The following is a 27865-nucleotide window of genomic DNA, read 5'->3' on the forward strand; positions in this document are numbered from 1 at the left end:
TTTCAGTATTACTACTGTTGTTTTAATCCATATGCATGTATTATTTTGATTAACATTTTAGAAACAATTTTTAAGAATTAGTTGCCTAGGGGTGCCTGGGTTGCTCAGTCGGTTAAGCCTCCAACTCTTGATTTTGGCTCAGGTCATCATCTCAGGGTCAATGAGATCAAGGCCCACTTCAGGGTCCGCACTAGGTGTGGAGCCCACTTAAGAGACTCCCTTTCCGGGGCGCCTGGGTGGCACAGCGGTTAAGCGTCTACCTTCGGCTCAGGGTGTGATCCCGGCATTATGGGATCAAGCCCCACATCAGGCTCCTCTGCTATGAGCCTGCTTCTTCCTCTCCCACTTTCCCTGTCTGTGTTCCTTCTCTCGCTGGCTATCTCTGTCTCTGTCAAATAAATAAATAAAATCTTTAAAAAAAAAAAAAAAAAAAAGAGACTCCCTTTCCCTCGCCCTCTGCCCCTCCCCCACCTCCCACCCCGTGGGCTTCTCTCTGTCTTAAAAAAAAAAAAATTAGGGGTGCCTGGGTGGCTCAGTCAGTTAAGCATTTGCCTTCAGCTCAGGTTGTGATCTCGGAGTCCTCCTGACCAGAGCAGGCTCTCCCCACATGGTTACAGCTACACTGCACGTCAACTGCTTATCCACTTCCTTACAAGCTCATGAGCTGGAGGACCCCTGGTCTATGACATTACCTCCCCACCTTTTACCTATCTCGTTAAACTGATTTAAAATATTCTTAATATATTCTGATATGTATTTTGTCATTAAAATCTGAGACTTAAAAAGAATCATGTTGTTTCCCTAATAAATTCTGTGATACCCTATCCCCACATTCACAACAGTTCAGGCCGAGGCCAAAAAATAAAGATAAAAATACAACACAGTCACACAGAGCCTTCATGTTTTTCTCTGCTCCAAATAGAGTCAAACACTTATGACCTAAAGAGAAAGGGTGACAAAACAGTATCTTCAATTATTTCCAAGTAGTTATAGGCTTTTTAAATGTTCTACTTGTGTATAACAAGAGCCATGAAATACTGCTTCTCTGTTAGAGACATTTCTGAGGCTCCATATGGAGCTTTCTAGTCGCCAGGACACATACATTAGAGAGTACAACCTTTTTTTTTTTTTTTTTTTGGCAGAGACAGGGAACACACAGTACAAGAACTGGGATAAAAAGATATACATTTTTAAAAAAGATTTTATTTATTTATTTGAGAGAGACAAAGACAAAGAGAAAGAAAAAGAGCACAAGTAGGGTGGGGGGGCAGCAGAGGGGCAGAGGGAGAGGGAGAAGCAGACTCCCACTGAGCAGGGAGCCCAATGCAAGGCTTGATTCCAGGACCCCGAGATCATGATCTGACCAAAGTCAGATACTTAAGCGACTGACTCACCCAGGTGCCCCAAGAAGATATAGATTTTTATGGGGTGCCTGGGTGGCTCAGGCAATTAGGCATCTGACTCTTGATTTCAGCTCAGGTCATGATCTCAGGGGCGTGAGATTGAGCCCTGTGTCGGGCTCCGTGCTGAGGAGCCTGCTTAGGATTCTCTCTCTCCCTCTGCCCTCCCCAAACCCCCCTCCGTCGGCTTGTGCACATGCTCTCTCTCTTAAAAAAAAAAAAAAAAAAAATATATATATATATATATATATATATACATATACACACATATATATTTATATATATAGAGAGAGATTTTAAAAATAAAGTTCATGGGGCGCCTGGGTAGCGCAGTCGTTAAAGCGTCTGCCTTTGGCTCAGGGCGTGATCCTGGCGTACCGGGATCAAGTCCCACATCGGGCTCCTCCGCTATGAGCCTGCTTCTTCCTCTCCCACTCCCCCTGCTGTGTTCCCTCTCTCGCTGGCTGTCTCTGTCACATAAATAAATAAATAAATAAATAAATAAATAAATAAATAAATAAATAAATAAATAAAATTAAAAAAATAAAAATAAAGTTCAGGGGCACCTGGGTGGCACAGCGGTTAAGCGTCTGCCTTCGGCTCAGGGCGTGATCCCGGCGTTATGGGATCGAGCCTCACATCAGGCTCCTCCACTATGAGCCTGCTTCTTCCTCTCCCACTCCCCCTGCTTGTGTTCCCTCTCTCACTGGCTGTCTCTATCTCTGTCGAATAAATAAATAAAATCTTTAAAAATAATAATAAAGTTCATCACAGCATCTTCCATGATCTCAAGAAGGGTCACAATAAATTCTTGATAGGATGATGTAAGATCAGTAATAAACAACAAAGCATCTCTGTACTCTTGAGGCAAATGTGACCCCTGATATTATGTTAAGGCACCTAGCCGTTCAAAAACACTTTCCTAAATGAAGGTAAATTAAGTCAAATGTGCTGTGACATTTTTACTTTTTTGTACAGTGTATTAAAAACTTGAGAAAGGGCAGCAAGAAGTACAGGGAAGTATAGGAAGACCTCACTAAGCTAAGAAATTTCCGAGGTGGTGAGTTTATATGGCAAAGCAGCAGGTGGAGAAGAGCCAGAGGAGGCGCAGACAAGCATGCTATCACGGCCCAAGTGAGAAAGTCGGAGAGCAAGCTACACTTTGTTTAAGCTGTGCCTATGTCACAGATTCATGATCAGGCTGCCTACGGATACTTGATGGTGTGCGGGACATGGCTCCATGGGCACAGGCCTTGTCCAGGCGCGAAGCAGCAGAGAAAAGGAACTGGCATTTGGCCATACATTTTCCATTGTCATCACTGACTACACTTCTCTGAAGGCACCCATCTTTGTCATCCTTGAAGAGGATGCAGTAGAAGGTATGCACATATTTTTCTCCCAATTCTGTTTTCGGATGTTCTTTATCTTGGTGATAAAGCTCTGGGTTCGCCAGAGGTGAGAATGGGGAATAAAACAGAATACAGAATGGTCTCAGATCCAGTTTCTCTCTCTTTCCCTGTCAGCCAACAGTTTTACCTTTCCTACTGAATTAGCAAGAAAGAATAGCTCTGAAAACTACACAAAGAGGTGCTTTTCTTTTTGATTACAGAGGGTGTCACATGGCTGGCTCACACCAGCCTTTGCTGCCCTGGGTTGGAGATGCACTGTTACCAAGGCCCCTGGGTGGCCCTGGGAGACAGCCTCAGCCCTCTCACCCTCTGAGAGGTCACTATAATAGGATTCTGACCATAAGCAGCTAAAACACAGAGTCCAGTTTCTGAAATGAGTATTTTAGCTCCTGAAATGTGACTGCCTATGTTTCAAGTGCTACAGATTTATCAGTTTCTGAAATTCAGTCAATATGCTGGAAATTTTTAAGCTGGGTTAAACAAAGCTTCCAAACAGATTGAGTTTAATAGTATCTTGGTCCAACAAGGCCATGACAGACTACTTAATAATTTTACTCCATTCATGTTCATACAGAACATTTTTCTAGTAATAAAATAAATATATGTTCAATGCAGAAAACTTGATGATCTCTGAGCTAACCCAAAGACAGCCACTGTGAACATTCTAGTAGACATTCGTTCAAGGAGCATAGCATCTAGAGGTGTGCGTGCTGAGACTAGATGTTCTGGATTCAAATCGTACCTTGAGCACACCTGGCTGAGCACAACTGTTTGGACAAATTACTTAATCTCACCAAACCTGTTTTTTCTCACCCATAAAATGCAGACAGTAACAGTTCCACCATCTTACAGGGTCTGGAGAGGAGTAAATGAGGCAACATTTGCAAAAGGCTGAGAACAGAACTTGGCGCATAGTAGGTGTGCAAGCTGTATTACTTATTTTTTCTACACAAACAGACACACACATTTCTTTCCGCTAAATGGTTTTATATTATAAATGCTGTTTCACAGGCTGCTTTGACCACTTAGGAACGTGTCACAAACATTTTCCTTGTTAGTAAATATTTTTTTACTACATACACAGGATCCTCCCAGCAGAGCTGCTGCAAGTGTTCTGAAGCATGAGCCATACTTTGACAGCACCTGATCTTGGCGCTCTGAGCACAGCAAGAGAAATAAGAACCCAGCAACCGAAGCAAAGTTAAGGCAAAAGTCTTCAAAACGGCCAGGAGCTGATGATGTGGCCCGGCAGCTTCGCCCCCAGGTGAGGTCATCTCTGCTGGGAAGGCTGAATGTGAGATGTGCAGACAGGTGAGCGGTGCACTCAGGAAGGAAAACGCAGAAACTGGTGAGCAGAAGCCAGGAGGCTGAGAAGAGATTAGAAAGGCAGCTCATCCACCCTGGAAGACAGGGGCTGGGCCACAGGCGCAGTGATGAGGCTCCAGGAGCCACACTGTATTCCTGCTGCCATTCCAGCCCCCGTGAGTGAGGCCTACCTGTGCTCCTGTGACCCAAGTTTCCAGTCCTGCAAGGCCTGGCTGGACAGCTGCTGTGACACTGGCATATTCTTCCTCATTTAACTGAGAGACCTGCGGGTATGTTTACTCCTGACAACCCAAAGGGCCTACCTCATATTTATGGGGCTGCTCTAGTAGCCCCGTCAACGACTGAAACGTTTATTTTGTTAAGTACTTGCTATGTGTTAAGCACTGGGGATTGAACAGTGAGCAACAGAGGATGGTAGCCAGCTACACAGAAGGTAAAGTCTAGCACAGAAGACAACTAAACAAGCAGTATCATTATAGCATGACAGACACCGTGATGCTAGAAGTACAGATGGCAAGGGAAACACACAGGAAGAACAGTGGGTCCTCTATCAAAGACTTGATGGAGGAAGGAACCTTCAGGTTGAAAGACAAAGTTAGCCAGGTGTGCCAGATACAGCAGAGCGTTCGTTCAGTACACACTCCCGCCCAATGTGGACTCCACGACCACCGGCCTGTTGAAGTTACAGAGTCTTGATAAAGCAACAGTGGGCGAGATCAGCATTTCCAACCAGGCCACCCAAGAGGCTTGGCCTCAGTTAACAGGGAGGGCCTGGTTTCTCTGGTGGGTATGAAATATAGAAAGGTTTAAGAGAATCAAAATAGTAAAATATTTCTATGTTAAGAAGGAGACCAGACATAATTTACGATTTTATAATGTGTAAAAAAATTTGGCCTAGGGGCACCTGGCTGGCTCAGTCAGTAGAGCATGCGACTCTTGATCTCAGGGTCATGAGTTCTGAGCCCCACGTTGTGCACGGAGAGTACTTAAAAAAACAAAACAAAAACAAACAAAAAAAAACTTGGCCTATTAGATCATAACCTCAGTTCTGAAAATACAATTGAATAATTTCTTTCTTTTTTTTTTTTTTAAAGATTTTATTTATTTATTTGACAGAGACAGCCAGCAAGAGAGGGAACACAAGCAGGGGAAGTGGGAGAGGAAGAAGCAGGCTCCCAGTGGAAAAGCCCGATGTGGGGCTCGATCACAGAACGCTGGGATCATGCCCTGAGCCAAAGGCAGACGCCCAACGACTGCGCCACCCAGGCGCCCCCTGAATAATTTCTTTCTGACTTGTGTTTTTAAGTTAAAAATCTTAGTAAGTTTACATATATTTAATGGGAATAAAGAATCTAAGACTCACCTCATTTGTACTTTTTTTTTTTTTTAAATATTTATTTACTTAAGTAATCTCTACACCCAGTGTGGGGCTTGAACTCAAAACCCCAAGATCAAGAGTCACATGCGCCACTGCCCGGGCCAGCCAGGCACCCGTAAGTTTAACATATGAGATTCACAGCACATTTTGTTGAAGAGCTTCATCAGGTTTTTATTTTTTGAGTCAGACAACTGAAGTTCTTTACAAAGCCCTTCTATTTAGCTGTATGAATCCAATTTGAAACATCTAAAGCTCTTTAATGAACTGTTCTAAGGATTATCCAAAAGTGATTAGTAAAATCTCCTAGGTTCATATAGAGAGCAGTCAGAGCTGTAAACATTATGAAAAAAACTAAGTTTTTGAATGCGTACTTTACAAAAGTTGTAAAATTTCGGAATCTAAAAAATAAACCCCTGAATAGTGATTTCTGCTTACAAAAGCTACCCTTCAAGGGCAATTAAAAAAAAAAAAAAGATATCTATATCTATCTACATCCTCTCTGATTCCAAGTCTTGTACTCTGTTGATGGATGTGGAATTGGAAAAACCATCCCCTCTATTTTATTTTCATAGAAGCCACTGGAATGTTTGTTTCTGTAATGACATTTCACTAATTTTTATTGTTTGTGCAAACATTTGATTTATTGGGTACCGTGTTCTAAAGTTGCAAGCAGTTCACAGACATTTATCCTTTCAATCATGCTGGAATAAAGTACAGGGTGTGGTATGATTCTCCTCGGACTTCCTCAGAGTCAAGCAGGGCTTAATTTCAAGCTCAGGACCCCGTGTGGACAGCAGGTAAGGGGGATCCTGAACATCGGAAGACAGGTCTGTGCTGTTTGTCACTACCCTCTGCCCCACCCCCACTGCAGCCTCCCTCTCACCGACTGACGCGCCGGAGGGCATTACCAGGAAACTAAGGGTGAACAGGGCGCCCTACACCCATTCTTGCGGCTCACTGCATTTCTACTCCAGTCACCCAGATCTCTCCATCTTCGCTGCACGTGTATAACCCACGGAGGACTCAACCATAATACTCAGAATCCAACAACAGTGATGGCATCTGCTAGAAGCTCTCCCGAGACAGCCGCCAGACCCAAAGGGCTCCACTAAAGCACAGCGCTCAGATCTGCCCCCACAACTCCTAGAACCAAGTAGCAAGTTTTGCACAAAGTCTCTGAACTTTTCCCGTTCTCTTTATTCTAGAACCCTCACTCTATTTCAGGTCTTCCAACCACCTTTCCGAATCTACAACTGCCACAGAAGCTCCTTTGAACATCACATTTGCTTTAGGTGTCTCAGATCCTACAGGACTCAACTGGATCTGAATTAAAGTTACGCAGCTTAGGCCCACCAATGAGCCCTGCCACACGTAACTTGAACAGTCAAGCCTCTGAGATCCTCCAGAAAGGAGCAGGCAAAGATTCTGGTGCCCTCAGGCCTGGGAAGGCAGAGTGCAGAATCACGTCTGCCCCTCCAGGTCACCCTACCCCCGCACATTCCCCATCATCCCAGGTCTGATAAGAAAGGAGGACACCAAGTCTTACTAGCGCGAGAACGCCTCCCACAAGCTCTCTGACAGTGTCTATGGCTCCCTACGCTCAGATCATTTCCATTTGGGTATCTCTTCAGGACTGTGATTGTTCCATCCATAGTTCCACCTGTCACAGAAGCATGTATTAATTACTTTCTGTTCACCTAGCTGTGTAGAGGGAACACACAGAGAGGATTTAAACTACAAAACAGACTTTTTGCTCTCAGAGATTATAGCCTAGTTACAGACACCAGATATATGATAAAATGACAGGGATACGAGCCAACAAGTCTGTAGGAGTTCAGAGCGAGGGAAGAATCCTGAAGCACTTCAAGGGTAAGATTAGTCTCCGAGGGCTTCAGCAAGGGCTGGACCCAAAAGAGAAGAAGAAGGATTTAGACTTGTTCTGAGTGCTATTTTAGATGTCCTTAGAATCAGTTTTAAATTCCCTCTGGAAAAAGAAAAGTACTAGCCACGTGGCCAGGGCAGGTAAACGGGGGTGAGAAAACTTACACCACCAGGTTAGCAGTCTTTCGTGAAATGACATAAGCAGAGCACAGAACAGCGTGACACAACAGGCTATGGACGAACATTAGTTCCTTCCTCCTGGTGTCGAACTGCGATCTGTTTCTCAGTTTCCCCAAACCGTAAGGGTTTCCCTTGAAGTAAGGGAACTAAGGGTCCCACACTTTACTTCTTCTGACTCCTATTCTAGAGGGTCTAGTAAGATAATACTGGGCACGGCCCAGGAACTCAGTACATATATGCTGAAGATTGTGTGACTAAAACCAAAGAAGATACTGTTATCTCTCTAATAGCACTATTACCAACAGCTTCTGGCTAACAGAACTGCTGCTTCAGCCACTGTTCTATGGCCAGGACCCACGAACCAGAGGAGAACGACGGCCTTCTCCTCCTTCTCCTCATCACTAATGAGAATGAGCCATTTATATCAATACCGCCTGTCCCTCTTGTTTCTCAGGGCTGATGAACTATTTGTTCTTGATCTTCTGCCACAGGTAACAGAGGCAATGGTGACAGAGCTCCACGGGAAATCACAAAAGACTGTCGATAGAATTAGATACAGTCACTACTAGAGCCCTCTCCCCGCACAGAGTGGCCGATAAACATTACCATGTCACAACCCGATCAGCCCTTTAATCAAGGAAGCACATGGTAACTGTTAAGTGCCTTCCTTCTGTGATCCCGAGTATGTTTATTCAGTGAGTGATGATGAATTAAAGAACTACACAGACATGACAGATTCGTGATTACAAGGTCCCGCTAGGCCCTTTCTGCTCAGCGCGTACCTCCTCACAGACTTCACGGACTGCTGCCACACTCGGCTCCTCCTCGGGCTCCATGCCTCCCCCAGGGACAATCCATCGGTCTGGATGGCGACTACTGCTCACGAGTAGCACCTGAAAGTCACAGAGGTCACGTGGGCAGTTAAAAAGAAAAAAAAGACACATTTGTACAAACTCAGACTCTAAACAACACAAAGTTAAGTACCTGAGACCTATTTTTTATTTATGCCTCTCCAGGTATAGGTAGGGGAGCTTTCGTTTCTAGTGGGAAGAGTACACAATCCACCTTGTAAAAACAGAAGCATCTGAACCAGTGGCCATTACTTCTACCTTCCCTCAGGCTCTCAGTCACTTGTCCTATCTATCCTCTCCTTTGTTCCCTTCCCTAAAGCCCTTTGAACACAGAGCCGACAAGCATTGGGAGGAGAAAAAAAGTCACTGATAAGCGTGTGAGCGATGTGAAGGGCTGGCCAGAAGGAAGGAAGGCCTTAGCCCTGGTTGGCACCATCGTCCCAACACCTTCCCTCCCAGGTCGTCACTCCTGTGTGTCCCAGCTCCTGGTCCATCCGATGGCCACAAGCCAATACAACACACCACCCTAAGTTCTAAGTGTGCGCTGAGAACCCAACTCCCTCATCTATATGTAAAGTTGGAAAATTTCATCATGCTTTCAGCTGAGATAAAACTAGAATTTTTTACTAGGAAATTTCATTAAAAAATGAGAAGACACCAACCAAACATACACAAAAAATCTTGATACAGACTATGGTTTACTAATGTAAAATTAACCAGCATCCTAGTTATGGCTGAAATAAAATCCTAGAATGTCCCCAACTCCTTCTCCTTATCCCTCTCTAGGGCAGATGCTAAACAGTTAGCTGGACTCTTCCCTTGGAGGTAGAATTAGGTTGGCATTACTTCCAAAATGAAAAGAATCCTTTACAGCTCCCTATACTATCACTTTCTGATGAGGTCTTTTGAGCCTCCATCCCTATTCCAAACATATTCCCCTGTGCACTTCACTTCTACTCTGCAGTCATCCTTGTTGCCTGGAAGAAAATGCTACATCCTCTGTAGCCCCTGCAGATTCTACCACTGACTTCCCGCGACCTACCTGCCGGTCCTCTCCCATCTCTCCCTTGAGGTTTCTGAAAGTATATGGGCCCTCAGAAATTCTACCTTTTTCTTCATCCTTAATCCCTCTTCTTCATGTCATGATAGATTCTCTAGTGCTCCTCTACGAAATCTGCAACCTGCTGACTCACAGGGGACCACGGAGTTAAGAAGGAGATCCATGAATCCATGTACAGTCACCAATACGCAGCCCACAGATGGAGAAAATAATGTCTTTATATTTACGAGTACTGTTTTTTAAATGTATGTAGGTTCTACTTTACATAATTCCAAATAATTTAAAATAATATGAAACCCACAGGAGCTTTGGGGTGATGTGTATAAATGTTTAATCTAAGAGATATTAAAAGTATGATGTGGAAGGTTGTATGAAATTTTGTTTTTAAAGTAAGAGTCCTCATTGTACTCCCAGCACATACCATATAAAAAATTAACTCCAAATGGACCAACAACCTAGATGTAAGAGCTAAAACTGTAAAACAGAGATAAATCTGAGGTGTCTGGCTGGCTCAGTTGGTAGAGCATGTGACTCTTGATCTTGGGGTCACAAGTTTGAGCCTCACTGTGGGGGCAGAGTTTACTTAAAAAAATAATTTAAAAACTAAACAATAAATAAAACAGCAATAAATCCTCATGACCTCGAATTTGGTAAGATATGCTGAATTCTTAGACATGATGCCAAATGCATGAACGAGAAAAATTAGATAAATTGGACTTCATCAAAATAAGAATCTTCTGTGCATCAAAGGACATGATCAAGAGTGTGAAAAAACGACTTACAGAATGGGAGGAAATATTTGCAAATCATCTATCTGATAAGGGTCTGCTGTCTAAAATATGCATACATAAAAATATAAAAACTCTTATAATGACAACAAAAAGACAAGCAGCATTTCTCCAAAGAAGATCTACAAATAGCCAAGAAGCACATGAAAAGATGCTCAACATCATTAGTCAGTAGGAAAGTGCAAAGTAAAACCGGCATGAGATATCACTTTACACCCACAAGAATGGCTGTAATTTTAAAAATAACAAGAACTGGCAAGGATGCAGAAAAATTGGAACCCTCAAACATTGAGTAAGAATGTCAAATAGTTCAGGCGCTGTGGAAAGTTTACGGTTCCTCAAAAGTTAAAAAACTACCATAAGGGGCGCCTGGGTGGCTCAGTCAGTTAAGCGTCCAACTCCTGATTTTGGCTCAGGTCATAATCTCAGGGTGGTGAGATGGAGCCCTGCATCGGGCTCTGCGCTCAGCGGGGAGTCTGCTTGAGATTCTCTCTCCCTCTCGCTCTGCACCCCCATCCCTTCTCTCTCTCAAAAAAACACAAAAAACCATATGATTTAGCAATCCCACTCCTAGGTATATACCCCAAAGAACTGCGGACAGGTGCTCCCATACTTCTACACAAATGTTCACAGAAGTATTATTTACTGTAACCAAAGCATGGCAACTTCAAAGTCCATCAGTGAATGAATGGCTAACATGGCAAACACAAGCACAGGAAGAGTCCTCACATAAGAAGAATGAAGCACTGATACATGCTACACAGCGGATCAACTTTAAAACATGATGCTAAGTGAAAGCCAGACTCCAAAGTCACATATTGTAAGATCGCACTGATGTGAAAGAGGCAGAATGGGTCAATCCAGAGATAGAAAGCAAACTGCCGGCTGCCAGGGACTGGGGAAGGGAAGATTGGAGAGTAACTGCTTAATGAGAGTACAGGATTTTGTTTGGGAGTAAAAAAGTGTTTTGAAACTGGATAATGGTTGCTAAATGCCACTGAATTAGTGGTACTAAAGGCCAATGACTTGTTCACTTCTAAATGGTTAATGTCATGTTATGTGAACTTCACCTCAATAAAATAAAACTGGTTTTAAGATCACAGTAAATTTTTAAAAGCTAAATTTAGGAGTCAGTGCTACTACTTTCTACATATGAGTCTACACTCCAGGGGAGTGGCCTTCCCAAAAGTTATCCTTAGTTTTATATAATATTAAATGATACGGCGGAAATAATACACTATTTCCATAAAAGAAAAGGAGATTATTGCCACACTCCTTCTCCTATCTTGATAACTGTGGCAAATCTTACATTTAAAAAAAATTCCTTATTGAGTACACTTGTAATGACACAGGGTGTTAATATGTAAATGATGAATCATTAAATTCTACTCCTGAAACCAATATTACACTGTATGTTAACTAGCTAGAATTCAGATAAAAACTTACCCAAAAAATTCCTTATCAAAATAAAAATAAACCCAAACACAATCATGTTCGTTAATTTAAGTTAAAAAGTTTTTTTTTTTAAAGTCCTCCAAAGACTCTAGATAATGGCATTTAAGTCATAACAATCCAATCTGCCAGGAAACCTCAAGAAGAAAGAGTAGAAAAATGGGTTAATCTTCACTGATTTGTTATAAAAACATGTAGTCTTTCCTCCTAGAGTTCTCCCACTTCTTGGCAAAGTGTTACGCAGCCATTCTAAACCTAAGCATTTGCTTGAAAGGCTGACGAGCGCCATCCAACTAGGTTATAGACCAAATGAAAGACGTTTACAGGGACAATTCCAAGCCAAAGCAAAGGAAACCTCTAATATAAAATATAATTTAATTTCTAAATTTCAATCAATGTGAAATATTAATCAGTAAATCTAGAAGTGTTATTACTCTGCACATTCGAAGTATGCCTATGTGAGGTAATATTACGTATAATACCGACACTGGGAAAAACAAGCCTCATTACTTTGTAGTCACACTTCAAAGCAAACACTATTACCCGTAAACAGTTCTCCTGGGTAAGTTTCCTTGACAACCCACTGAAAATTTACTGCAAAAAAAACCCAAAACATTCTTTACTTTAGCCGGAGGCTTTACTCCTTCTTATCTTATAAAACACTAAATGGTGCTTCTGGTCAGTAAATTCCAATTCTGAAGCTTGATTTTTAAATACAAAATTATCTGAAATTAAATGGCAAAGCTCCTAAATCTGAAAATGACATACTAAGGGGAAAAAACCCCCACAGAATTTGTTATTTATTCAATAAACATTCATTAAGCATCATCATAAGCCAGGAATGACACTTGCAGATTAAATCTCTGCAATTTTAAGGCAGATCAGAGTTGGGGACTGGACAACCAGGTATTAGACCTTTCATGAAACTCTTATCACAAGACAGGTGATATCGGTGCAGAGATGGATAAATGTACCCATAGAACACACCACACCCAATTCCTGTATTTATGATACAGGTGGTCCCACAGAGCAGGAAGAAATCAACAGGTTGGGCTGGGACAAGTTGTTATCCACATGGACACAGAGGAAAATCATTATATTGATTAGGGACACATGTATGCAAGGAAAGACTAAAGAAATCCGTGGGAATAATAAACCTAATGGGGGAAGATTTACATAAAGGGTTTAATTAACCTTGGAACAGTAATGTTTTATTTCTTAAACATTATTAAAGCAATTTTAAAAACCTTAATACAAATTTTCAGAAGAATATAGAAGAGGGACTCCCAGGTGGCTTAGGTCACAATCTTAGGGTCCTGGGATCAAACCCCACATCGGGCTCCATGCTCTGCTTCTCCCTCTCCCTCTGCCGCTCCCCCTCAACTAGTGTTCTCTCTCACTCATTCTGCTCTCTGTCTCTCTCTCAAATAAATAACTTAAATCTTACAAAAAAGAATATAAAAGAGCACCCCTGCCCTAAAGGAAATGAGTATCTAGTGGAGACGGGAAGAAAAACAAAAAGACAGAAAAAGAGTAATAATACAGAGTAAGAAATGCTTTGGTTAAGGTAGGCATGGGATACCACAAAGATTGAAAAGAGACACCTAACCCAGGCTGGGGGCCGGGGTAGGGGGAGGGGAAAAGGCAGTAGAGGGATGGTAAGAGAAGGTTTCTTAAAGGAAGTGACTTGAGTTAAAACCAAGCTCAAGAAGGACATTTATTCAACAAAAATCGGAAGGCTACTATGTGCCCTTGTGCTTATTAGGACATAAAGGTAAGGCAGATACAACCTCAGCTCTTGAGAAATTTAAAGTCCAGTGGATAAGACAGACGAGAAGTCAGGTAACTGTTTATATTCAGTAAATGTGGCGGAGAGCATAATGGTCACCAGATATTTTACGTTCTTGTTTATGGTATTCCAAGCCCCCCTGCTATTAGGTGAGGCCATCTGACTAGTTCTGGCTAAGGAAATGTGAGCAGAAGGGACGCACCCCACTTCTGGGCTGAGGCAGGGAGAAGCCCATCCAGCCTCTCTTTTCCTCTGTCATAGTGCCCAAGGACGCAGTGAGTTCCAGTTGGTGCGGCTATAAGCTGGGGCCTCTGAATGGAAGAGTTCCTATGGAGAGCACAGCCTCTGAAAAGTGGCTTGTAACACGCAATACAACTGTGTTTTATTAAAACAATGAGATTATAGGGTTAATTTGTCATTGCAGGATAACCTAGCCTATCCTGATTATCAGTGTGAGAGGTCAGTGAAGGGTCTAAGGGTCTCTTCTGTTGACCACCTCATAACCAAGCCTTAAACATAGAGCTTGCCCCATATTAGTGGCCAATAAAAGTTTAATAAGCAAATGAAAGAATGGTCCAATGATGTAATGAACAAATGAGTGCTTTAAAAAAGGAGTGCAGAAAGCATACAGAAGGGGTTACTTAGGGAGGCTGAACAAAAAGGCTGGGGTCCAATTATCAAGAATTTGGACTGAAACCTGAAGGCAATGGGTAAGTCAAGGAAGTTGTTTAAGCAAAGAAATAACATAACCCATTTGTTTCTGTTTTTAATTTTAAGAGTTTATTTAAACAAAAATTAATTCCTTCTGGGCAGCGCCAAACTAGAAGTGGCTAGGAGAGTTCCTCCCAACTTGGGTTTTAGAAAGGTCACTTTGACTTGAGCTGGACATGGGCAAGCCTGGTAGAACAGGTTTCTGCATTTAATTTGGGTTGAGAAAGGATGAGGACAGAAGTGGGAGTGGGAAGGAAGTTACAGGTTCTCAGATGAACAGAAAGAAGCAGCCACAGGACCAAGTGATTGACAGATGATGGGCTAGGCCAACGGTGGAGCTGCCCTTCACCACTGAAAATGCGAAAGGTCAGTGGAAAAGGGAACCTCAGGGAGGATATCTTCTGATCATATGAATTGAGAGTATGAGATGTTAATGAATATTTCTAGTGGACAACACATAAATGTGGGACTGGAGCTAAGAAGAGGAAAAAAGAGATTTGGGGAAAAAATGGTCTTAGACTCCTCGAGCCAGGATGAGACTAACACAAGACAGAATATACGTATTTGCAAAGTTCTAGCTAGAGGAGCTATCCCCAGCCTCCCTACTTATTGTCCACCCCGCTTGGTATCAGCAAAGTTTCTCCCATCACCGAGAGCAGGTGGGGTTAATATAGTCCATGTATCCCATGTTAAAGTACTGGAAATATTTTCCTTAAAAAATCAGATTATCTATGGTGATAATCTCCATCATGGGAAATCCTGATTAACGAGCTACAGATCTTAGACATATTACTAATTTCCAAAAAACTATATTCAGGAATGCACCCAACATGATCTCATTTCCAACAATGCAATGCCCCTGACATTGGACAGTCCCTCAGCACTGCCACTACTGCCAGAGAGCTCTGCTGCTAACCCAGATGGCATGAGGACTGCACCCGGTGAAATCTGTGATATGCCCTGCAAACTGCTTCTACAGACAAAGCCCTTCTAATCATTTCTGGGTCCCTTCTTAAAAATAAGACCAGGGGTGCCTGGGTGGCTCAGTTCGTTGAGTGGCTGCCTTTGGCTCAGGTCATGATCCCAGGGCTCTGGGATCGAGCCCAATACAGGGCTTCCCGCTGAGCAGAGAGTCTGCTTCTCCCTTTCCCTCCTGCTCGTACTCTCTCTCCTTTGCTATCTCTCTCTCTCAAATTAATAAATAAAATCTTTAAAAACAAGTAACATTTAAAAAATGACCAAAATAATAACAAATAATTATCTGCACTTGCTTGGATTCCAGATAAACAGAAGTGTTACTATTTTTTACAGAATATATTTTATATACATATATACACAAAGTGTGGAGCCCAACATAGGGCTGAATTCAGAGCCCTGAGATCAAGACCTGAGCTGAGATGAAGAGTTGAATGCTTAACCGACTGAGCCACCCAGGTACCCCATACAGAATACTTTACAGAACAGCTGCCACAAGTTCTTATGCACAAGGACCCTATAAAAATATTTAAAAGATGAGTAAAGCTCAGCAAGAAGTCAAATAACTTGTTCAAGTTAAAACAACAAATTATCACAGGGCCAAGCATTAGTAGGATTAGTTCCTAGGGTTTTGAAGCCATTTTACCCTTTGACTATTTTTTTCCTACACAGGAGCTCAAAATACTGCTAAAGTAAGGAACAAGTAGACATAAACAGTCAGTTTACAAAATGCCTTATAAACATCCCTTCTCTTTATCTAGCGAATCAGGCTGTTTATTTAATGAAAGGATATTCCCTGTCTAGTACAAAGAAACACCGTATCGTGCTGTGAACAGATATTCTGACAGTTTTACTTTGGAAACAACAAGGTATTTTAAGAACAATATGAAAAGGTGGTCAGAGACACAAACTCTCCTGCACGGCATTCTTAAGTAGGAGTCCCAGGGCACACAGTGTAACACTAGCCTTCTGAGCGAGGGACTGCCCGCTCTTCCCCAACTAATGTCCAAATGTTAAGACAACCACACAAAAGCATTTATATCGCCTGGTAGTCAATGACTTTATTTCTAAAAAGAAGACTAAAGAAACCAATAAACTTGGCTCAATCTGCAGGTTATATGAAAGAAGACTGCAAGTTGTTGGATGACACTGTTTCAACATAACTTACTGGAGTGTCTCAGGCGATTTCCGTAAACCTTAACCCACTCCCACAACCTCTGTATATACTGAAAGAAAACAGACTAATCCTGGGGGGAAATAAATACCAACAACAGCAGGTAATATTTATTCAGTGCCTACTTTGTGCCAGGTGCTGGCATTTTACACATTCTATTTTTAATATACTCTTCCTAATTTTCAAACAACCACACAAGCTGGGTATTTTTCAATGCTTGCCATTACAGCCATGAGGAAACCAAGCCTTAGATGATCTGGTGATGTGGCAAAGGGCACAGAAAAGGTCAGTGCTGAGCTAGGATTCAAAACCCAGTCTACATGTCTGATTCTGACCACCAGGCCGCTGAGAGCCTGTTACACCCATGATGTAGCCAGCCCTATATGAAAAACCCTCTGAAAACTTAACTGCCACTGGATAAAAGGAGAAGATGAAGAAGGCATTCTGATCTAATCTTGAATTCAAATCAAGGATTTGGACCAGTTGTATGAGCAGAGACTATTTGCTTGTTTATTACATCTTCCTCGGCCAGAGCTGTCTTCTACGTAGAGGAGGACTGTGAACTCCCCCCCATGTTATGCAACTCTGTACACTTTCTTTTCTGAAAACATTTATTAATAAATATAAAAAATGGCTACTAATCCACAATACGAGGCTCTGTTATTTTTCACATGTTTAGACACTACCATAATTCAAGTAATTCCTCACTGAAGCATTTATTCCATAAACAACTGCTGTCCAGTCATCACTTGCTTATAAAGGAAGTGAGGCATGGAGGAAGGGGGGTGAGTGGGAGGCAGAGATGTATAAAAATACATAAAGCCTACCCCTGAACAGCCCACTCTCTCATGCAAGGATTGGCAAACTGTGGCCTATGGGCCACATTCAGCCTACCGCCAGTTTTTGTATGGCCCATGACCTAAAAAAAAAGAAAAAAGTTTGAAAAAGTCAAAAGAAGAATATTTGGGAACATGTGGATTTATATGAAATTCAAATTACTGTGTCCATAAATAAAGTTCATTGGAGCACAGCCATGCTCGTTCACTCACCTACAGCCCATGGCTACTTTCAAGCTACAAGGGCAAAGCTGAATAGTCCCGATAAAGATCAAGTGCCCGCAAAGCCAAACATAATTTCTATCTGGTCCTTTAAGAGCAAGTTTGCCAACCTTTGATCTAATGAAGGGCCCGAGCAGCTATAACAACATGTTGATATGAGAGAGGGGGGAAGACTCTGAGAAGGTCCCGGAACACTTCTCAAGAAGGAACATGTGAACTGGGCCCAGAGGACTTTGCCGAGCCTAGGAAGGAGAGGTGCTCCAGACAGGGGCATCGCAACTGCCAAGGCACAGATGTGGAAAGTGTGTTCTATCCACAGAATGCTGAGAAATCCGAGTAGTCTGATAACGGTGTAGGGTGCACGATGGGAACGAAAAAGAGGGGAACGGAGGAAGCAGATAAATTAGACTGGGAAAACTCCTATAGCAAACATTATCAAAGAGTTACAGCATCTGAAGACAACTGGGAATCCTTGTTGGTGTCTAAAGAGGAAGATGGCAATTTCATTTGTGTTAGAAGCCTACTGAATCTGGAAGATGAATGAATTATGGGCTGGAGTTGGGACAGGTCAGGTAGAGAGGATAAGCGATGATTGGCATCCCTGGAGATGGGGACCAACAAGTAGCTAAGTCACATTTAGGGGACAGCAATGGCAGGGACTGGTAATTACTCAGAAAGGAGGGTGCTGTGAAAGGATGCATAGACTAAGGCTTTTAATTGGGGTCAACAGGTGGTCAGAGATACCTGTTTTTCAAGAGACAAACAAGAGGGGAGGAATGGGAAAAGAAAAAAGTTTGAGGCACCTCTAGAAGTTAAGCTTCCTGCACTCTATGTAATGGGAACTTCACAAGCTCAATTTCAATGTCCATTTGAAAGCATTCACCCCCGCAACAATGACTGCCTCTGTACAGTCCAACTGGTGCCACTAAGGAGGAGAAGGCATTTTCTTTAAAGGCATTTCTTTAAAACCTTGTGTACAGCTTGAATATTTTAGAACAAGCATGTAAGATTTTTATAACTGGCCAAGAAGAATGCCAAGCATTATTCCCTAGGAAATTTCTGAAAGCCAAATAAGAGTGAATGAAATATTTAGAACGTTCAAGTTTCTTGAGGTCATTAAAACAAACGAAGCCACAGCAACGACATTCCTGACATCCATAAACTGCATTATTTTCCCACACACGATCTTAGAACTGTAGGAATACACTGTAAAATCACTGTGCATCAATACGCTGGTTTTGCTGGGCCATACAGAAATGAAGTCTTCCAAAATACGGTTTCATAAAGAGACATCCACTGCAGACTCAAAGGCAGGTAGGTATGCATCGTGTCCCCAGAGTGGCCTGAACAGATCAATCGTATTTCAATCTAACTCAAGACGGCAAAGTTGAAAACCACAGTTGTATGCTGTCTACTTTATAGAGCAGGGCATACAAGTCGGCCTCACACCAATCAGCCATGTGACTACAAAGAAAAAAAAAAAATCCAGACTTCAACTTTCTCAGACTCTCAACCTTTAAAATGAGGTTGTTCGAATAATCTCGAAATCCCCACCAGCATTCACATTCTATTGTTCTAAATTCACACAGGTGTGTGTGCCTGGGAAGAGTGCTTCCTAATTTCCCTCTTTTTTTATAACCTATTTTTTCAATAGTACACACTGCACTTGTTAAAAAGGTACAAAAGGACATTCTGTGAAAAGTAAGCCTTCTATCCTAAGTCTGTCCCCAGAGGCACTTCTTACGAAGGCTTCTTGAGATATCTTAGCATATACGAGTATAAATAGATACACATTATTTTTTCCTCTTTGTTATCTCAAATAGTAAGCCATCACACAGACTATCCTACCTTAGTTTTTCACTTAAATCGCAGAAATCATCTCATCACTACATACCAAAGAACCTCCTCTTTTTTTCTTTTAATGATCACATGGCAGTTTTAAAAACTCCTTTATTTTAGAAAATTTCAAACACACACAAAAGCAGAGGAAAAATATAATGAAGGGTGCCTGGGTGGTGCAGTCGTTAAGCGTCTGCCTTCGGCTCAGGGCGTGATCCCAGGGTCCTGGGAATGAGCCCCACATCAGGCTCCTCCGCTGGGAGCCTGCTTCTTCCTCTCCCACTCCCCCTGCTTATGTTCCCTCTCTCACTGGCTGTCTCTCTGTCAAATAAATAAATAAAATCTTAAAAAATATATATATATAATGAATCTCTAAGTATTCATTACCCAGCTTTAGTAATTATTAACATTTTGCCTATCATGTTTTATTCACCTAAACCCCACTCCCAGAGTATTTTAAAGCAAATCCCTGATATCAATATATTTCATCACTAAATACTTCAGCTACATTATCATTAACAGATAAGGACTTAAAAAAAATATGATCATGGGGCACCTGGGTGGCTCAGTTAGTTAAGGGTCCAACTCCAGATTTCGGCTCAGCTCATGATCATGGTCGGGAGATCAAGCCCTGTGTCAGGCTCCCCCCTACCCTGGCTTAGTAAGGAGTCCGCTGAAGATTCTCTCCCGCTCCCTCTGCCCCTCCCCCAACTAGCGAATGTGCACACTCTTCTCTCTCTAAAATAAATAAACAAATCTTTAAAAATATATATAACCACAGTGTCATTATTATACCTAGCAAATGAACAATTTCTTACAATCATCTAATGAACAGGCTATATTCAAATTTCTCCAATCCTTTAAAAAATGTTATTTTACAACTGGTTTATTTAAATGAAGATCCCAACCAAGCCCACACATTGTATTTGGTTGATATGACTTGTACGCCTTAGTCTAAAACAGTTCCCCCTCCTGACCCATTGTTTTCAAGCCACTTATTTGTTAAAGAAAATAGATCATCTATTTATCTTGCAGGATTTTGCACATTCCTGCATTTGCTAATTTCTTCCCCCAGTGGTAATATTCAACTTGGTCCTCTCTCTCCCATGGTTCCTGTACCCCGGTGGTACAGGATCTTGAAGCCTAATCAGGTTTGGATTTGTTCTGGCAAGAAAACGTCACTGCCCGTGCCACATACTTGCTACAGCATCACACTATCAGATAGTAAGATCTGACGTCACCTTTAGTGATGAGATGAAACTGGTGTCAAGTACTGTCATATGATGTGTCCATGACAGAGCTTACCATCAGCCTTTCTTTGACCGGTTTTAGCATCTATTAATGACACCCGTCTATATCCGTAATTGCATTAGGGAATGCAAATGATAATTTTCTAATTCCACTGTCCCTTTTATATATATTAGCTGAAATTTCCACAACGAAGAAACTTCCCCACTGACTGATTACCCTAATATAGGAAAGGCAAGATAAATGCTTTCTTCCCTCCTAATTTACTGATTTTTAGAAAAATGAGATGATGTGCAAGCAACCTCCAAATATTTTGTTGTTACTGCTGGATCACTAACTAGTAAATGTTAATACTTCCTGTGTTTCAATGACTGCAGTCATTTGTCTTTTGATGCTGCCACCTTCAACCAGCAAGAGCTACTTCAGGTTGGCTCCCGTCTCTTTTTTCATCCAGCACTTCATTATAAAAATTTTCAAACATACAGCTACGCTGAAAGAATTGTACAGTAACCACCCATAGGCCTATCACATATATTCTACCAGTAATGCTTTAAAAAACTTGTTTATCTCATATCTTTTTGACATAAATCTTTAATCTTTTTTGTTGCTGTAACATCTCAGACTCATTGTAAGCATTGCCTGCCCCAGATCTGAATTCAGCTGTTTCTCTAAGGAGCCCTGGTTCTTAGTGGGAAATGATATTTAGAGACCTCGATTTAGGTACTGGTGCTGTTGTGTTGTCAACGCTTCTGAGGCTTTTCAATGGCAGACAGGAACTACATACTAGAACAAAAACAATAAAAGGAATAATTGAAGAGAAAAATGAATTATGGGTTATACTGGTATTTCCATTTCAGATTTAAAGTTACTGAGCTTTTGTGGTACCTGGGTAGTTCAGTCAGTTAAGCATCTGCCTTTGGCTCAGTCATGATCCCAGGGTCCTGGGACAGAGCCCCATGTGGGGCTCCCTGCTCAGCGGGTAGCCTACTTCTCCCTCTCCCTCTCCCTCTGCCCCTCCCCCTGCTTGTACTCTCGCTCTTTTGTGCCTGCACTCTCTCTCAAACAAATAAATAAATGAAATCTTAAATAATAATAAAAAAAATAAAGTTACTGAGATTTTGGGGCACATAAATAATAAAAAAATAAATTTACTGAGCTTTCGGGGCTCCTGGCCAGCTCAGTAGATGGAGCATTCAACTCTTGATCTCAGGGTTGTGAGTCTGAGTCCCATGTTGGGTATAGAGATTACTTAAAAATAAAATCTTAAAAAAAAAAGTTACTGAGGGGCGCCTGGGTGGCACAGTCATTAAGCGTCTGCTTTCGGCTCAGGGCGTGATCCCAGCATTCTGGGATCGAGCCCCACATCAGGCTTCTCTGCTAGGAGCCTGCTTCTTCCTCTCCCACTCCCCCTGCTTGTGTTCCCTCTCTCGCTGGCTGTCTCTCTCTGTCAAATAAATAAATAAAATCTTTAAAAAAAAAAAAGTTACTGAGCTTTTAACTTCTTGGGTTTTATGCTTATAATCTTTATGCTGAAAATACCATTAATATGATTATATAATTTAATAGCTTCAAGTTAATAGCACTATTAACCATAAAACCCCTAACAGCATGCTGTTCAGGGTTTCTTTGTAGTTCTTCTTAGCCTAAGGATAGATCCCACTAGAGGTGTTCAATCAACACACTGTTTTAAAGTCACATGAAAGATTTAATTTCTTGTACGATTATGCCACTCTACCTCGATACACAATTCATTTGTTCGTTTTTCATTTTTAGAAAATGCAATTTGTTGTAACTGAATTATAATTCACATTCACTGGAATTTACAGATTGTCAGGGTACAGTTCAATCAGTATGACTAATGCATGCACCTGATCCCATACACACTCTTACAAGGGTACATGTTTCCATCTCCCCAGAAAGTTCCCTGTGACTCTTTCCTGTCAGTGCCCCCAACCCAGAGGCAATCGCTATTGTGATTTATACCTTCAGAGATTAGTTTTGCCTGTTCTGGGTCTTCATATAAATGAAATCGTACATATCCCCACTGGGGATTGTATTATATGGTTGTACCACAATTTATTTAATCAGACCAGATGGACGTTTTGGGTATTTCCAATTTCTGCTATTAAAACAACACTACCATAAACAGCCCTGTACATGAATCACTTCCCAAATGTGAATACATTGGTAGAATGCATACATTCATTCACTCATTCATTCAACCAATATTCACTGAACATCTACTCAGTGCCAATCACTGTTCCAGGCACTGTGGATACAGCAATAAGCAAAACAAAGGCCCTGTTCTTTTGGAATGTACAATTTAGTGGAAGAAGACAGACAATAAACAAAAATAAAGTCAGGTGGTCAGAAGTACTAACAAGAAAAATAAGACCAAATAAGGAAGCAGAAATTAACAGAGTACTCTTTTAGACAGGGAGGTCAGGGAAGGTCTCTCTCTTAAGAGGGGATGTTTGAGCACAGATCTGACTGAAGTGAGGAAAACAAACCCTTAGCTCTCTAGGGAAAGGTACCCTCAGAAACAAGGCCTGCCCTGAGGCTACGAGGTCAAAGTAAGAAGGCCAGAATGGCTAGAGCAGAATAAGCAAGGAAAAGAGCAGGAGAAGGGGGACAGGTCATAGAGGGCTTCACAGAACAAGCTAAGGAGGTAAGGACTTATCCCAAGTGAAGAAGAATGCCCTTGAGGGCTTCTAAGCAAACATCTGGAACAGAATCGCTGGAAGACCACATGGAGCCTAGACTGCAAGGTTGAACAAGGGTTTGATAAGAACCATTAGGAAGATCTAGGATAGTCCAAGGAGAGAAGTGAAGATGGTTTTAGACTAAAGGGGTAACAGGGGGACAATGAGAAGTGGTAACATTCTGACTCTTCTAAAGGCAGAGCCAACAGAATTCTTGACACGGGCTATGAAAAAAGAAGGAAGTCAAGGATGACTTCAGTTCTTAGACCTGAGCAAATGGACAAAATGGGAAAACAATGGGAGGCGCAGGTTTGGCAGGTAATACCAGGAGTTCAGCTTTGCACATGTGAAGTCTGAGCGGCCTATCCAACACACAGATGGAGCTGCTGAGAAGGCAGCTGGAGAGAGAAGTCTGCTGTTCAGCAAAGAGGTCAGAGCTGGAGATTAACATCCAGCAATGTGCAGAATTTGGGGCTGGATGAGGTCACTTAGAAAGTCTGGAGCACTCCTGGCCTGAGCCCTGGGGCTCTTCAATATTTTGCAGGATCCAACAAAAGAGTCCAAGAAGGAACAAACAGTAAGTATGAAAGAACACCAAGCAATGGGGCATGCAAGAAGCCAAGCAAAATATTTGAAAGAGGAGGGAACGATCAACCGGGTTAAATGCCACTAAGACATCAAGTAAGAGGCAGACTAGTAAGAACTGACCACTGGATTTAACAACACAGAGGTCATTTGTATGATGATAGAGCTATTTTCTTTATAGAACCTAAGAACTGCTATGCCAAAGATAAGACACATTTGTAATTTTAATAAATGCTGACACTTTGCCCTTCATAGAGGTTGTACCAGTCTGTATGCCTGCCAGTACCATATGAGACTGACCGTTCCCTCACATTCTTTTTTTTTTTTTAAATGATTTTTTATTATATTATGTTAGTCACCATACAGTACATCCCCGGTTTCCGATGTAAGGCTCGATGATTCATTAGTTGTGTATAACACCCAGTGCACCATGCAATACGTGCCCTCCTTACTACCCATCACCGGTCTATCCCATTCCCCCACCCCCCTCCCCTCTGAAGTCCTCAGTTTGTTTCTCAGAGTCCATAGTCTCTCATGTTTCATTCCCCTTTGATTACCCCCCTTTCTTTATCCCTTTCTTCCCCTACTGATCATCCTAGTTCTTATGTTCCACAGATGAGAGAAATCATATGATAGTTGTCTTTCTCTGCTTGACTTATTTCACTTAGCATTATCTCCTCCAGTGCTGTCCATGTTGTAGCAAATGTTGAGAACTCGTTCTTTCTGATAGCTGAGTAATATTCCATTGTATATATGGACCACAACTTCTTAATCCAGTCATCTGTTGAAGGGCATCTCGGCTCCTTCCACGATTTAGCTATTGTGGACATTGCTGCTATGAACATGTTCCCTCACATTCTTGCCAACACATGGTATTATTCAACTTTCTAACATTGGCCAATCTGACAGGTGAAAAATGGCATCTCCTTTTAGTTTGAATTTGCATTTCTCTTATAAGAGAGGTGACACGTCTTTCATATATTTGAGAGTCACTTGTATTTCCTTTTCATACCCTCTGCCAATTTTTCTATTGGTCTTTTTCTCACTGACCTGGAGAAGCTCTTCATGTATTATTAAGTAAATTAGCCTGGTGATTGTTGATTTGACTTTATGGTGATTTTACCATGTAGAAGCTTTCTATTTTTATTTTTATTTTTATTTTTTTAAAGATTTTATTTATTTATTTGACAGAGATAGAGACAGCTAGCGAGAGACGGAACACAAGTAGGGGGAGTGGGAGAGGAAGAAGCAGGCTCCCAGCGGAGGAGCCCAATGTGGGACTCGATCCCAGAATGCCGGGATCACACCCTGAGCCAAAGGCAGACGCTTACGACTGAGTCACCTGGGCGCCCCAATTTTTATGTATTAATTGTATAATTCTTTCTTTTTTGTTGCCAGTCAGATGACTGCTTTTCCCCTCAACTTTAAGGAAGCAATGTTTATTTACTATTTATTGACCAAAACTGTATAAATTTAGAGGGTACGACGTAATGATTTGATGCTCGTATATAGTTACCATTTTGTGTGGTGAGAATATTCAATTTCAAGTATGCAACACAGTATTACTAACTACAGTCACCATGTTATACATCAAATCTCCAGAACTTCATTTTATAAAGCTTAAAGTTTGGGCACCTGGCTGGCTCAGTTGGTAGGGCATGCGACTCTCAGTCTCTGGGTCATGAGTTCAAGCCCCAAGTTGGGGATAAAGGTTACTTAAAAAAACAACACAAAAAAAACAACTTAAAGTTTATACTTTAGATCAACATCTCCCCATCCCCCCCCCCCCCCAGACTCTGGTAACCACCATTCCACTCTTTCTGAGTTCAACTCTTTTAGATTCCACATATAAGTGAAATCATATGGTATTGGTCTTCCCTGTCGGACTTACTTCGCTCAGCATAATACCCTCAGGATTGACCCATAGGTGTTATAAATGACAGGATTTCCTCCTTTTTATGAATAATATCTGTGTGTCAGTGCATGTGTGCCACATTTTCTTTATCCATTCATCCCTCAACACTTAGGTTGTTTCCATGTCTTGACTACTGTGAATAATGCCAAGATGAACATGGGGGTGGCAGTTATCCCTGTGAGATATTCATTTCATTTCCTTCAGATGCACCCAGAAATAGGACTGTTAGATCATAGGGTAGTTCAATTTTTGGAGGAACTTCTACACTGTTCTCCATAATGGCTGTACCAATTTATATTCTCTTTGGTGAGTGTTTAATAGTATGTCATTGTGGGGGTTTTTGCATTCCTTTGATTACTAACGAGGTTGAGTGTTTTAAAAAATGTTCTCAGGCCATCTGGGTTTCTACTTCTATCGCAGGTTTGATCAATCAATCAAGTTTAGGGTCCATTTTTCTACTATGTTCTTTTCTGATTGTTAAGAATTCTTTACAGATTTTTGTTATACATTCACATATTTTCTCCCATTCTTGAGGATTCCCTTTTCATTCATTTTTTTTTGGTATCTTTTGATGAACACAAGTTATTATTTTGATGAAGACTTCTTTTTCCCCCTTATGGTTAATATTTTCTATTTCTTGTGTAAGAAATCCACCCCTTCCTTGAGATCATAAAGTTCTTCTGCATCAGGAGTTTGGAAACTATAAATGGTCAGGTAGTAAATATTTTCAGCTCTGTGGGCTGTATGTATACTCTGTCGCAACTATTCAGCTCCACTTTTGCATCACAGAAGTAGTCAGAGACAATACATAAATGAATGTGGCTGTGACTCAAGAAAATTTTATTTAGGGGCGCCTGGGTGGCACAGCGGTTGAGCGTCTGCCTTCGGCTCGGGGTGTGATCCCGGTGTTATGGGATCGAGTCCCACATCAGGCTCCTCCGCTATGAGCCTGCTTCTTCCTCTCCCACTTCCCCTGCTTGTGTTCCCTCTCTCGCTGGCTGTCTCTCTCTCTGTCAAATAAATAAATAAAATCTTAAAAAAAAAAAAATTTTATTTACAAGGGCGCCTGGATGGCTCAGTTGGTTAAGCATCCGCCTCCTGATTTTGGCTCAGGTCATGATCTCAGAGTCGTGGGATCAAGTCCTGTATTGGGCTCAGGTGCTGGGCGTGGAGCCTGTTTAAGATTCTCTCCCTCCCAGGGGCGCCTGGGTGGCGCAGTGGTTAAGCGTCTGCCTTCGGCTCAGGGCGTGATCCCGGCGTTATGGGATAGAGCCCCACATCAGGCTCTTCCGCTATGAGCCTGCTTCTTCCTCTCCCACTCCCCCTGCTTGTGTTCCCTCTCTCGCTGGCTGTCTCTATCTCTGTCGAATAAATAAATAAAATCTTAAAAAAAAAAAAAAAAGATTCTCTCCCTCCCAGGCGAAAACAGAGAGGGAGACAAACCGTAAGAGACTCTTAACTGGAGGAAACAAACTGAGAGTTGCTGGAGGGGAGGTGGGTGGGGGGATGGGGTAACTGGGTGATGGCCATTAAGGAGAGCACTTGATATAATAAGCACTGGGTGTTATATGCAACTGATGAATAACTAAACTCTATCTCTGAAACTAATTATACACTATATGTTAATTAATTGAATTTAAATTATAAAAAAGATTCCCTCCTTCCCTTTCCCTCTCCCATCCAACCCCCACTCTCTCTAAAAAAAGAAAAGAAAAAAAAAAAGAAAACTTTACTTACAAAAATGAGCCATCATTTGCCAATCCCTGTCCTGCACTATCTTTTGATGCTCTTTTAAATGGTATTATTAAAAAATTTCAATTTCTGTTAATTGCTACTATACATAAACACATTGATTTCTGCATATTGACCTTATTATCCTATGCCCACACTAAAATCACTTAATAGTTCTAGTATCTTTTTGGTAGATTCCTTAGGATTTTCTACACAGATAATCAAGTCATCTGCAAATAAAGAGTTTTACTTCTTCCTCTCTAATTTATATACCATTCATTCATTCATTTTTGCCTTACTGTACTGGATAGGACTTCCAGAACAATGATTAGCAGAAGTGGTAAGAACAGGCATCCTTATTTGGTTCACTATCTTAGGGGGAATGTATTTATTTTCTCAATACTAAAGTATAG

At 41.6% G+C, this 27865-nt stretch overlaps 1 protein-coding gene across 2 annotated transcripts in view; it reads right to left on the bottom strand.

Annotated features, from left to right (window-relative positions):
- The window catches only part of NUDT3 (nudix hydrolase 3), a 113615-nt gene that overhangs the window by 45515 nt on the left and 40235 nt on the right, over window positions 1–27865 (bottom strand). For both annotated transcript variants that reach the window (XM_045795479.2, XM_045795480.2), the window contains exon 2: window positions 8357–8467. In XM_045795479.2, the coding sequence (XP_045651435.1) occupies window positions 8357–8467 (111 nt within the window). The remainder of the gene's footprint in view (window positions 1–8356; window positions 8468–27865) is intronic.

The sequence above is a fragment of the Ursus americanus genome, chromosome 32 (genome assembly GCF_024610735.1).
Source record: "Ursus americanus isolate L20-20 chromosome 32, mUrsAme1.1.p, whole genome shotgun sequence".
Taxonomy (NCBI): domain Eukaryota; kingdom Metazoa; phylum Chordata; class Mammalia; order Carnivora; family Ursidae; genus Ursus; species Ursus americanus.